This window comes from Notothenia rossii (genome assembly GCF_949606895.1).
Source record: "Notothenia rossii genome assembly, chromosome: 10".
In the NCBI taxonomy this organism is placed as follows: Eukaryota; Metazoa; Chordata; class Actinopteri; order Perciformes; family Nototheniidae; genus Notothenia; species Notothenia rossii.
The window spans coordinates 31,053,001-31,067,776 of record NC_136908.1 but is presented as its reverse complement, the minus strand read 5'-3'; the positions used below and the strand labels follow the sequence as shown (position 1 = coordinate 31,067,776).

The 14,776-nt window shown below is 40.3% G+C and overlaps 1 protein-coding gene across 1 annotated transcript in view; it reads left to right on the top strand.

Moving 5' to 3' along the window:
- The window catches only part of sh3bp5lb (SH3-binding domain protein 5-like, b), a 43,621-nt gene that overhangs the window by 9,993 nt on the left and 18,852 nt on the right, over nucleotides 1-14,776 (top strand). Inside the window, exon 4 of the mRNA XM_079654097.1 lies at nucleotides 3,816-3,977. Coding sequence (XP_079510223.1) covers nucleotides 3,816-3,977 — 162 coding nt within the window. The remainder of the gene's footprint in view (nucleotides 1-3,815; nucleotides 3,978-14,776) is intronic.

Here is a 14,776-nt window from a genome sequence, read left to right as displayed (position 1 = left end):
AGAGCTGCACAACTCTGCTTATTATCTAAAAAACTCGCCACATCATTCACCACTTTCATTGTGGCAGTGATGGTGCTATGTTGCTTTCTGAAGCCTGACTGATGTTTAGACCGGATGTCATTTGTAAATAAAAACACCTTTACCTGTTCACTCACTAGGCGTTCAAGAACCTTAGCCAGAACTGATCATTTAGAGATGGGCCTATAATTATTTAATAAAGTGGCCTCCCCACCTTTTAGAAGAGGCAGGACATAAGCTGACTTCCACAATTTTGGAATTGTGTTTGAGCTGAGGGAGAGGTTAAAAAGAGTAGTGAGAGGTGGAGCAATAAAATCTGCAGCTATCTTTAAAAAGAAAGGTTCTACGTTGTCCGGGCCAGCCGGTTTCTTAGGATCTAACTTGGTTAAAGCTTCACGAACAACATCAACAGTAAAAGGAGTAAAACTAAAAGGGTTTTCCAAAACACGTTTTTCAGAGTCACAGACTGTGGTGTTCACAGAAGCAGAGTCAGTGACAGAATCAAACAGAGAGCCACAGGACACAAAATGCTCATTAAAACAATTTAGCATAGTGGCCCTGTCAGATATAGTGCCAGATGCTGTGGTAAAGCACGGAGGTAGCTCATTACGGATATCACCGGTGGATATCGATTTTATGGCTTTCCAAAATTGTCCAGGATTATTCAGGTTCTTTGTGGTAACTGACAGATAATACTTAGACTTAGCACTTTTGATTTGCAATGTGAAGCTATTTCTTAGCTGCCTAAAGCGTAGCCATTCTACCTCTGAGCCTGATTTCCTAGCCTTTGCCCAGGCCTTGTTTCTCTCAAGTAGGAGACTAGATAATTCAGCAGAAAAAGATAATTCAGCAGAATTCAGGGGACTATGTATTAATTTGCCTTTCAATATAATAAATATATCAATCAATATACTGTAACCTGCCTCCATTGTCTTTTAAAATAAAATCGCCTTACCCTTTTCCTTAACCCTCTGGAGTGTGAAGTGAAGGGTATTTTCTCAATTTTTAGATGTCTCCCCTTAAATCACCTTTTAAATGTACTTCTTATAACATGGCATGGTGTTACATATCAAAATGTTCAGTCTCTGGTCTTGCTAGAAATGCAAAGTCACTCACTTTAGAGCACTGTCTTATGAGATACTTAGCTTAGAAATCCGATTTTTGGAAAACTTCAAAACTGTTGTTGTGAAAAACATGTACTCATGTAATCCATTTTTTTTGGTGTTTCAGATTTGGTTTGCCAAAGTCTCTGGTTCACAAAAGTAGTGAAATGTATGAATTACACTATAGGCTTATATAAATGTGTTATTCATGTCTAAAATGAAAATGTGTAAATTAGAATTTGGAGTAAAATAGTTCTATCACTCTACTTTCACCACAGAAAACTTACATCAGGACTGATTCATGACTTCATATTCCATACTGAGGTTCATGTGATGTGTACAAATACAAATTGAGCATTACAACTTTTTTTTTAAACCAACTATTTATGTTAACATAAGAAACTGTAAAATCTCAATATTTACAATACAGGGTTCATACACTTTTTCACCAATGATTTTCAATGACTTTTCCATGACCAAAAAAAATGACTTTCTCTTTCATGTGGCTAGCATGCGCTGCCTCGCCCATATTCGAAATATCGAATATGTTACAACACAGTTTGCATTTAGCATGTCTTGGGTCAATGTCTTTTGATAACAACAATTGGTACTTATCCTTTAGAAGCCAGACATTGTTGAAACTGCACTTCCCTGGCATCTTGGCAGCTTTATATCAAATAGTAGCTCCTGTAGACTAGAGGGCGTGATTGTAAACATCTCTCACCAGCGAAATACTGCCACAGTTGCCATTTTACGTTTCATTATACGATACAGTATTTATTATCATTATAGTATTACTATTTCAGCGATTAGATAACATAAATTATATTTGATACAACTTTAGTTATATTTGCATGACTTTTCCAAAACTTTGGGAAAAATATTGCATTCCATGACTTTTCCAGGTTTTTAATGACCATACGAATCCTGACAATATCAGAACTTTCTCAACCAACTATTCATTATAAATGTAAAGACAGGGGGAGCAGTGTATTGGTCTTTGTCTGTCTTCCAAGACAGTGGGTCTGGCTGCTGTGTAGGTGCGGGTGATGGTGCATGGGCTGCTGGTTGCTGTGTCGGAGGGAGGGAGGTGTGCTAGGCGAGACTTCTTTGCTGGCTGGGTTGATCGTGATGGCTGTGGTGGAGGCCTTTGTACCGAGGTGTATCTTAATCTTGTGGCAGGCACAGATGGAGGTGGAGGCCGCTGTAGTGATGATGGTCCTCTGGTCCTTGGTGGTTATGGCTCTGGTGAAGGCCCTTGAGCCACGGTAGATCTTGACCTGGGTGCAGGCACAGATGGAGGTTCTTGCTGCTAGGCCCAGGCAACTGTGAAATCGGAAAGAAATATAGGAAAATAATTACTACAGTAATTAGTACTCAAGTACTGTACTTAAGTACAATTTCGACTTGTAATTTATTTGAGTATTTCAATGTTTTGCTACTTTGTAATTGTACCCCACTAGAATTTAGAGATGACTATTGTTATTTAATACCTTTATTTACTCTGCACATGTGGATGAATGATGTGAAATATAATCAAGTGTTAAATCAGACTTTAGTTCCACCTGGAGTAAATTCACAAGCTACCCTGCAGTATACAAAGTCCTTCAAACTAGCTGCACCTTTACCAGTTTTGAGAACACTTTCATGATCAATCATTATAAAACATATCATATATATTATTCTGAAATGGACCAATCTGCACAAGGACTACTTTTACTGTCTGTACTTTACATTTAAATGGTCCATCAATTGTACAATTGTTATAGCAGCTTGGGATGTCTGCCTGAGGGTGAAAGAACCAGCTCCACTCTGTTTGCTGCCTTTAAATAAATGCACCCTTTATATAAAAGCAGTATATATTATGATCGGTTAGAATGGGAGGGTTACTCAAATATATTCTGTCACAATTACTACAGCAGTTACCTGGAAAAAGGTGTAATCAGTATTTTAATAAAAATATAATAAAAAGTAATGTAACAGGGTTACTTTATGCTACCTTCGGTTTACATATATATCAATTGTTATGTAAAGAAATACAAGAGAAAATAAATATCAATAAGATGTGTTTTACTAATGTGTATTATGTCAGACAACAGAACGATGTGACCTTAGGAAGAAGAAACCATGATATTTAGGATCAGAAATTACCTTATTGTTAGGAGAAGCTGCCTTTCACTCAGCAGATTCAGGAAACAGCCTGTCCACCAACACTGAAACCCATGAGCACATACTACAGGTTAACAAAGCAGAAATAAAACCTGAGCTGACAGAAAATGCTCCGTTTTACTTTAACACACACAGTTAAGCTCACACACACTATTCTATGAACATATAGGTTCACCTGCTGAATTAAAAACAGAACAAATGAAGCAAAGAAAGTGAAAACCATGAAGCAGATTCAGGCTGTAGGCGTATAGATTCACACTTAAAGTATTATCCTACAGAACAGAACAGCTTACAGAGAAGAGAGAACATCTGATCCTTTACATCAAAAACTAGATGCTCTGTTTAGGTTTTAATTACACTGTAATGCTGATGGTAATCCCCAATTTCTAGAAATGTTACAGTTATCTGATTTTTCATGTAACTGTAAGGGAACACAGTAACCTTTTTTGTACCCTTATGAGCAGATCCAGTTCCATGTAATCTGTGACCCCCCCAGCCTGGTGTTTATCTGCTGCCCCCCCCCAGGCTCAGCAGGAGACACAGAAAGCCGCTCTGAGGTATGAGCGGGCCGTGTCCATGCACACTGCAGCCAGAGAGATGGTGTATGTGGCGGAGCAGGGTCTGCAGGCGGACAGGAACACGCTGGACCCCACCTGGCAGGAGATGCTGAACCACGCCACCGCTAAGGTACACCCCCTCCCCCCACACTCTGGAGTGTTCATGTGTTCTATGAGAACAATAAAAAGAGGGCTGTGAGAAAGATCGACAGATTTACTTTAAAAGAGAATCAGAAAAGCTTTGTGTCCTCCAGCAAGTACATTTACTGCAAAGATACAGAGCAGATAAAAGACACATTGAAAAAGAGTAGGCTTGCATATAAAATAAAAAGGCAAGCACACCTAATAAGAATATAATACATAATTCATAAATATGATAAGTAAAAAAGTAGCAATTTAAATAAATGAAATACAAGTAATTAAATATAATAACAAGAAATGAAATATAATAAGTAGTCATTTAAAATAGTGAAAGTAAATGTACTTAAAGGTCCCATGTCATGGCAATTTCTACTGATCATAATTCCATTGTTGAGGTCTACTAGAATAGATTTATATTGTGCAATTTTCCAAACTCACATTGGTTTCTCATACTGTATAGTATGTGTATTCACTCTCTGTCCTAAACGCCTTGTTGGAGCTCCTGCCCCCCCCTCCCTATGAGCCCAGTGGCCGTCTGCGAGACAGCGAGACACAGCGAAACCCAGCCCGAACACACACACACACACACACACACACACACACACACACACACACACACACACACACACACACACACACACACACACACACACACACACACACACACACACACACCCGCAGCCTGGCTGGGAGTTTGTGTGTGTGCTCACACACCGACTCATAGCCTCGCCACGTCCCGCCGTTTCAGGGAGGAGAAATCGGCGGAGCTGCAGCTGAGAAAAGATTGAGTGTGTGTGTCCGTGGATTGGTCCATTTGGACCAGGGGTCGTCGTTATGTCACTTGGTCCCCGAAAAATGGAAAAAGAGAAATGTCCAACGAGGCGTTCTGGGGCAGCATATACAGGTCTTCTCTGTGTTAGAGTTTTACTCGCTACAGGGTGTACTTTGAGGGTTTGTGACTCTGCAGACCGTTTACATGCAGAAAAACCTTCATAACACACAAGGGGACAGGTAATAACCAGAAAAGCATGACATGTGTTTGCAAAACAAAAACATATTCACAGCAAACACAACTTAATGGAGTAAAAACAAGTCAAAAGACAAATATCATTTCAATTATAATTTATTGTGGTTGGGTGGGTCTGGCCAGACTTCTGTGAAGTAGAATGAGCTCTGGATGCTGTGCAGGAGAGCAGGCTTTATTAAAAGGGATTATATTGCTCTTTAGGGCTGAGAGAGCTGCTCCAGGTTTGAGTGGTCTGTTCATAGATTGAGCCGATGGTTTATAAATGACATTTGGAGACGTTGTGGGATGTTGAGAGAGGGATCACAATGAAGGGGGGGGGGCTTTAGAGTTGATGATTACAGATTTAAAGAGTGAATAGGTGATAGGTCTTTCAGATGTGACTGGGGAGGGCGTTCCAGAGGGAGGGGTGTGTTGTTTGATGAGGTCACATGAGGTCACAGAGTTTATTTTCTGCAATATTCCAAAAGACAATAGAAAAATCCCATTGGGTTTTTGTCTGTATGATAGCAGCTGGTCTGCTGAAAGAAAACATGTAAACAATGTTTTTATAATTACTCTGACTGGCTGAAAGGTAGACACAGGTCCGCAATGCAAGTCTAACCATAAGGTGTTTAGTAAAAATACCAATTTAAATTCCAAGAGCCACCAATTTGCTAGCTAGATAACTTACATTAGCTAGATAGCTTGCTAGATCAAGTCAAATCAAGTTTTATTTATATATATAAAAACATTTTTGGTTGAGCCAAAGTGCTGTACATATAATAATTACCTTACAGTAAGGACACTTTACAGCAAATATAACAGCACAGTTTGTGCGGAATATCAGTATGAGAAAACGACACCCTCTGTCCTTAGACCCTCACATCGTACAAGGAAAAACTTCCGGAGAAAAAAAACCCCACAGTTTAAAAGGGAAAATCGGAGAAACCTCAGGGAGAGCAACAGGAGGGATCCCTCTCATAGGCAGCGCGTGAGGCTCAGGTTTGGGAAGGCTAAATAACTTTTTTTTACCTGACGCTGCCCGCCCCCGGCGTAAAGAGCGGAAACAGATCAACTCAATGAAAGCACCGCCTGCTGACCAATCAGAGCTCACTGTGCGGAGTTTAAATCTATCAAGTCATATTACAGGAGAAAGGAAATACAGTTTAAACTGCCGTATACAGAAAAGACGTCGACGTGTCGCACTTATCACACTGATATCACATCATCAATCAGATCATCGATCATATCACAATATTTCCTTATCTGAGTCAGCTTCTCGAGCCGTATCTGGCCGTGCAACACCTACATTGTCACATACTGTATGCAGAAGTATTATTTTAAGCAACACATTAGGTTAAGGAAACACTCAACTCAAATGTAATTAAAGTCAGATCCACTCGTGTCTAAGATGGGGCAGTATCATAAAACTGTTGTACGCTTTCAAACACTCGGTAGCTTATTTATTTTTTAACCAGTTGTTCTATATTCACCTTGCAGGTGTTGCTATGTGGCTTGTATCCTGGATTATATGTGTAAGTCATGGATGTTTAAAGTTTATATTTGTCTAATATTAGTTTACTTTTCATTAATGAAGTATGACGCTGCACTGTCAGTACACTTGTCCCTGTTTGTGATTGGTAAAATGTCGCTAACCCCGTCCCTTTCACGTGAACTCGCTTTCAGCTGGAGAGAGAAGCCATGGCTTGATTTACCGAGTTGATAACCAGCGTCATAGGACAGCTTAGCGAGATGTCGTTTGTTAGGGTTAGTTAAGATAACTCAAACATATCCAGGATCTGTTGAACTGGCTTCGTAGTACAGGGCACAGGTGGCTGCATAGCAGCGCTAATGTGAAAGATACAAACATTATACATTTTATTTTTATTTTACCAGGATGCAGCGACACAAATATTTCGGAAGGCTTAGCCTTCCCTGGCCTACCTTACCCGCCGCCCCTGATCCCTCTCCCAGGACGGACAGACGTGCAATAGATGCTGTGTGTAAGGGATAATACATTTTACAACGTAGGTAGACCGAGTGTGTGGAAATGCATGTGTCTATAATAAGGAGATGAATCCACGAAGATGTCAAGAACAATCCTGTGGGAGCCATCAGGGAAGCAGTATGATGAGACCCAGGCAGGACCGCAGAGACAGGCCCAGCCACGACCCGAAGTCCACGACTTAATCCAGCGCTCAGGATAGAGGATCCAGGGCACAGGACCACAGCAAGAGGATCAGCCTCGACTCCGGATCCCGGCGTAGATATAGACAACAACAAAAAAATATATGGGGGAGGCTCGGTTAATCGGAAAATGCGAATACACAGACACAGACAGGCACACGCAGGGAGCAAAGTCCCCGCTATACTAGATGATTAGCTAAGGTACTTGTATAATAGCTAACTTTCGCTAGGTAAATAGCACACTGACACGTTAGTGGAGTTGGGTTTCTAGGTAGTGTTGTAGTACTAAGACCGGTCTCGAGAACACTATTTAACGGTCTTGGTCTTGTCTCGAAATCGACAGCATTTGGTCTCAGTCTTGTCTCGGTCTTGGATCTATAGGTCTCAAGATTTTATGTCAAGACCGGTCGAGACCGTTCTTATTATACATCCATGGTCAAGACCACGGCTGTTGCTGGGGATGTGATTGGATGTAAAATGCCTGTTTAAAAAGAATTCGACCAATAACATGACTTCACGTGACTCCGAACCTTTGCCCTCATGCGCCTCAATGTTTGTAATCATGGCACTGGTCTATACCGGCTGCAACTCCCTCACCTCTCCCACACACACTCAAACGCCCCCCTCACCTCTCCCATACACACTCAAACACTCTTGCAGTTAAGATGTTGCGAAGTGTGTGTGTGTGTGTTTGTCATTATTACATTGTGGGCCCAGTCACGACGTGGGGTCTTTCCGGGCCAACAACCGGGCTGAATATGCTAAACTAGTGAGAGAATCGCTGGCAAGGGGGCTACAACTACAACAAAATATACATATTTTACCGTGATTTAATTGTAATACACGTTTAAAAAAATATGCCGAAGTAACAACATACTGATACTGGTCTGTAAAAACCATGAATTAATGCTTTGACAAGTCTGCAGACAAGACGGCAGGCGAAAAACCTTTTACAATGCATGTTTTCTGAATGGAGATTGGCTAAGCTAAAGTTTTATATGCTCGGACCGTCCTCACTCACAACAACGGCCTATACAGACATAAATAAACCAGCGACTGTATTCGCCATGACACAGACAGTCTGTGGTTTGCACTTGTTTAACTTTTGTCTAGTTTCTGAACAGATATGAGGAGCTGTGAACTCTGAGTGCTAACAGCTAACGGCTGATGTTGGTTTTTTGTGGTTCGCATTGAAGATGACGTCACGGCTCCGCCTACACTGCCTTACTATAGTTACTGCCCCAGCTACTAAACTGTAATGGAATGGAAACGCAGCATAAAGTGAGCCTGGCCTACCAAGGTACTGCATCCCACACACACATTCCATTCTCCACACACACTTTGCTGAACTGCGCGTGTGCAAGCAGCCATCTTCCAAGGGGACTAGCTGTTTGATTAGCTGGTAGCACTTAGCTCCTTAGCTTAGTGCAGTGGTTCTCAAACTTTTTCTGTCATTCCCCACTTTGAACAGGTGGGCCTTTTCAAGCCCCACCTTTTCCTCATCGCTCCAATAAAATGGTAGGCCAAGCTTAAAATTGTCAAATGTATCGTTCTATAACAGGGGTCTCCAACCTTTTTTAGGATGAGAGCTACTTTAAAAAAATAAAAGAAGTCGTGAGCTACTTTTACTCCTCTTTTTTAGTTTTTTTGCACTGTATATATTTAGCACATTTGAACATTATTATATGCTTACCTTTAATCTTTGTGTGCTGTTTGGGTCTGTGGGACCCGTTTTCAATGTTTACTAAAAGAAAATGAATGCAATTTAATCATTTTAACCTGCTTTATTTGGGGGTGGACCTCACCTCCTCTAGGGGGGTCTGTGGGCATGCAACCCCGGGAAGATTTTGTTTTTTAATGTTGAAGTGAAATGCCTCAATCTGGTTCACTCTGAGCAAAAAATGCATTTATGAATACAGCTCTCAACACACTGAAAGGGAGCTGTATACTTTTCAATAATCCAAACATCTTTAGAATATGATCAAAACCAATAACAAATCATTTAAACTTGTTTATTTCTTATCTTATGTTACCTAGTTAGCATTCTTTCTTTTTATTTATGCATATTTTACTCATCACTCCCCTTTCAAACTTTTTTTTTTTTTTTTACTGTCCTATAGCACACTTGGAATGATTTCTTACTTTATTTTTTACACCTAGGCTATATTAAATAGATAAATGTGTGCTCTCTCTAGCTCTCTCGCTCTCTCTCTCTGTCTCGCTCGCTCACAGAGGCTGTTTGCTCCTCCGTGGCGATGACGGCTTGCGTTAAAAAATTATAATAAACATGGGCTTATTTGTAAAGTGGGGGGACACAAACGGGATTTCGAAAAGTGTCACGGTTAATCTCCTTGTGAAGTGGTGAGGTGCCGCTCCACATTGCTTTTCTTCCCGACTGCAATGCTGTAAATGATTTTGGTTTCAGTTGTGTGTGTGTGAGCAGGCTCGGATTGGCCATCGGGAGATTCGGGACTTTTCCCGGTGGGCCGCTGTCTTTGATGGGCCGCTGGCTCTGACAGGTTGTGCCGTGGACTTTCACAGCGCCGCTGCGCTGGTAACGCACCCGCCTCCGCAAACACCCGCTTTGCGAGGCTCCGGCGGATCCGGCGCTGTGAAGGTCCACCGCCGTTGTGAGTCTCCGGCTGTAACAGTCCACTAACGCCCGCGAGGACCCAGGTTTGATTCCGGCCTGAAGTCCAAAAAATGTATTTAAAAAAAAAAAACATTTAACTTTTTTTTTTAAAACTCCCGTTCATCACGTCCATTCGCGACCCACCTGGTGGGGCGCGCCCCACACTTTGAGAAACGCTGGCTTAGTGTCTTTAATGAAATACAAAATAAAAAACACAAATGTATACATTTTTGGTGAGTTTGACTCGTGTTGTCACAATAACAAGCAATTAATTATGAATCATTGATTAGGTAAATGATATAAATATAAAAAGATTTGAGAAATTACAGTGCATTACAGACTACAACTGCTGTTAGCATAAATGCAAACCTAACATTGAAAATGCCATAGACAAGCAAAACGTTAGCATACATGCTAACTTTACATTGAAAACTGCTTAGACAAGCTAACTGTTAGCATAAATGCAAAAATATTATGTTCTAAGAGTACTCAGATCTTGTGCTTGAGTAAAAGTAGAAGTACTCAGATATTGTATGAACTTGTCATCTTTTTCATGCATGATGAGTTTGCATCCCTGTGTATATATATAAAATAATACAAATCTAAATATTCTTAATAAATTGCCTTGTCTTGATCAATCAATCAATCAATCAATGTTTATTTATATAGCCCAATATCACAAATGTTACATTTGTCTCAGTGGACTTCACAGTTTGTACAGAATATCAGTATGACAATACGACACCCTCTGTCCTTAGACCCTCACATCGTACAAGGAAAAACTTCCAGAGAAAACCCACAGTTTAAAGGGAAAAATGGGAGAAACCTCAGGGAGAGCAACAGAGGAGGGATCCCTCTCCCAGGACGGACAGACGTGCAATAGATGCCGTGTGTAAATTGAAAAGATAATACATTTGCAACATAGGTAGTCCAAATGTTTTGAAATGCATGTGTGTATAATAAGAAGATGAATCCACGAGGATATCCATCCAGGACTTATGATCCAGGACCGCAGCCACGACTCAAGATCCAGGACTCGCAATCCATGACACAGGACCGCAGGATCATCCATGACTCCGGATCCCGGCGTATATAGACACCAAAAAGAAAGAAATTTGGGGAAGCTGGGTTAATCGGAACATGAGAGTACACAGGTATAGACAGAGAGAAGGAAGAAGTAAGATGTCCCCCGACAAACTAAGCCTATATCAGCAAAACTAGGGGCTGAATCTAATCAGCCCTAACTATAAGCTTTATCAAAAAGGAAGGTCTTAAGCGCACTCTTAAAAACGGATAGGGTGTCTGCCGTCCGAACACAAACTGGAAGCTGATTCCACAAAAGTGGAGCTTGATAAGAAAAGGCTCTGGCTCCCACTGTACTTTTAGAGACTCTAGGAACAACCAACAACCCTGCATTCTTGGAACGCAATGCCCTAGTAGGACAATAGGGTATAATGAGTTCTTTAAGGTAAGATGGCGCCTGCCCATTAAGGGCTTTGTAGGCGAGAAGAAGAATTTTAAATTCTATCCTGTGTTCTATAGGGAGCCAGTGTAAGGCAGCCAGAACAGGAGTAATGTGGTCCCTTTTCCTAACTCTGGTTAGTACACGAGCTGCAGCATTTTGAATCAGCTGAAGCGACTTGACTGACTTCTTGGTACACCCTGATAATAAGGAGTTACAATAATCCAGCCTTGAAGTAACAAATGCATGGACTAGTTTCTCTGCATCGTTTTGAGGCAAGATATGCCTGATTTTTGCAATGTTACGTAGATGGAAGTAGGCGGTCCTTGAAATTGATTTTATGTGGGCGTTAAAGGATAAATCCTGATCAAATATAACACCAAGATTCCTTACAGTCTCACTGGAGGCCAAATTAATGCCATCCATAGTTAATATATCTTTAGATAATTTGTTTCGTAGATTCTTCGGGCCAAGTACAATAACTTCAGTTTTGGTCGTGTTTAACATCAAAAAATTTAAGGTCATCCACGTTTTTAAGTCCTTGAGGCAGTCTTGAATTTTATTTAGATGATTAATTTCATCAGGCTTGATTGATAAATATAGTTGAGTATCATCCGCATAACAATGAAAGTTTACAGAATGATTCCTTATAATATTGCCTAACGGAAGCATATATAGGGTGAACAAAATAGGTCCAAGCACTGAGCCCTGTGGCACTCCATGGCTAACTTTGGTTTGCATGGAAGATTCATCGTTGACACGTACAAACTGAGAGCGTTCAGATAGATAAGACCTAAACCAGCCTAAAGCAGTTCCCTGTATGCCAACTAAGTGCTCTAGTCTTTGCAATAGGATATCATGGTCGATAGTATCAAATGCAGCACTAAGATCGAGTAAGACAAGAATAGAGACAAGTCCCTTGTCAGAGGCTATTAGAATGTCATTTGTGACTTTAACCAGAGCTGTCTCTGTGCTATGTTGTGTTCTAAAGCCAGACTGAAAATCTTCAAATAAATCATAGTTTCTTAAGTAATCACACAGCTGTTTTGCGACTGCTTTCTCAAGAATTTTTGAGAGGAACGGAAGATTAGAAATAGGTCTATAGTTGGCTAAAACCTCTGGATCGAGGTTGTGCTTTTTAAGAAGCGGTTTTATCACTGCTACTTTGAATGATTTTGGAACATAGCCTGATAATAAAGACATATTCATAATATTTAATAAAGAAGTGCTAATTAATGGAAAAACTTCTTTTAACAGCTTAGTTGGAATCGGGTCTAAGATACACGTTGATGGTTTAGAAGAGAGAATCATTGAATTTAATTGTTCAAGGTTTATGGCTGAAAAGCATTCTAGTTTACTATCTAGTGTAATATTATTAGAATTTACGTTTCCGGGAGCTGTTGATAACACTATACTGGTCAAAGGCAAGAGGTCATTGATTTTGTTTCTAAGAGTAACAATTTTATCGTTAAAAAAGCACATAAAATCATTACTACTGAGTGCTATGGGAATAGAAGGCTCAGTCGAGCTGTGGCTCTCTGTCAGCCTGGCTACAGTGCTGAAAAGAAATCTTGCATTATTCTTATTCTCATCTATTAATGAAGAGTAGTATGCTGCTCTCGCTTTACGCAGTGCTTTCTTATATTCATTGAGAGTAATATGCCAAATTAAACGAGATTCTTCAAGTTTAGTGGAACGCCATATCCTTTCAAGTTGTCTCGACTTTTGCTTTATTTTGCGGGTTTCGGCATTATGCCATGGAGCTAATCTATGTTGTTTTATTTTCTTCTTTTTCAAAGGAGCAACAGAGTCTAATTTTATTCGCAGCGCATCTGTAGCACTATCAACAACATGATCAATTTGGGGTGGTGTACATTTTGTACATTTAGATATTCGAACATTCTTGGTGGGCGGAGAGAGGAATTTTCATTGTGATAGCATGACCACCCTTACAGGATGTGCTGACTGTTTAAAACAAGCGCTCCATATGAGGAAAGAATGGAGAGAACCATGTTGATCTCATTTTGCACTTCACTGGCAGTTAATAAAAAGGTAAGTTATGACTATACCTTTTTTTTAAAGGGGACATATCATGCTATATTTGAACAATATATTGTAGGGCCATACCTATATAAGGTATATAAATATAGTTTTTTTTTCAAATTACCAAACAGATCCTGCATTTTAGCCATGCCTCATTTAGCTCTATTGGCTCTTTCCAGCCCTGTTTTTGCAGGGGGCTGGTTCTGTGAGCTGCAGCTGACCACGCTCCCCTGCAGGAGAGGGGAGCATGCTCTGAGAACAGCTGCTAGGCTGCAGCGGGGAGAAGAGGGGGAGGAAAAGAGATCTCCGTCCTCTGTGTTTTATTCTTATAGAAGTAAGAAGATAAGTAATGGAGCAGAAACCCTCCTTTTTACGCTGCGGTCCAGACATAGACATCAAACGACGACACATATTCAGTTGCCAGTTCCTTTGGCATTAGGGCAGAGATATCTAGATAATTTCCAAGGTTTGCCATAATGAATTGTGCTACTTTTAAAGCAAGCAACAATGTTTTCAAATCTGTAATCAAAAAGCTCCTCAAAATCGCTATCGAAGCAGTTCCTGCCGTTGCTACGTTAGTTCAAACAGTAACAACGGACTATTTTTCTTAGCGGATGCATGTCAATTTAAATCAATACATACAACTATTTTTTAAATCAATAAAATCATTTTCTAAATCCATAGAAGCATTTCAATTAATATTGGGAGTCATATTGTTTAATCCCTTACATATGATTATATAGTCATTATTAATTTGTTTTAAAAAATTAGGTGCAAGCTCTTGCTTCAGGGAGGGAGAAAAAGAGCCACAGCGGAGAATAAACAGAAGGGGAACCATGGCAACCATGCAAGGGAAGTCTTCTTCGCTGCTTTTGTGGCAGACTACAGCGCCATTTACAGGCCTGGCATATGTACTACAGCGTCTCCAGCGCTTTCGAGCGGCAATGGCCGGCCGTGGCCCAACCTCTCATTCCTCTGATAGGTGGATAATTAACCAATGAGCGGAGCACCCCTTTTGTGACGTAGGAAATAATTCAAATCTGGATCAGTCTGTATCAGATCCGTTACAGCCCCTTTTTTTTTAGAGATTTGGGTATGGAGGAAAATAGAGAGGGTTGTATTTTCTGACACTTGGTGACTTCCCTGACACACCGGGGACACATATTCATGTATAAAAGACGTACAAGAGTGCATTTAGCATGATAGGTCCCCTTTAACTTTTAAATGCACATATTTGACTGAACATTAACCAGGTAGTTTACATTCAGACTATGAAACTGTGTTTGCATGCTTTAAAATGTAGCAATCAACATGAAGTAAATCAGTACTAAACAGTTATAAAGCAACAGGTTTTGCATATTAATTATTTCACTTTGGAGAGATTGCTACCTCATATTAGCAGGCTAGCTAACATAACTATATTAGCTAGATAAAGTAGCTATGTAGCTAATGTATCTG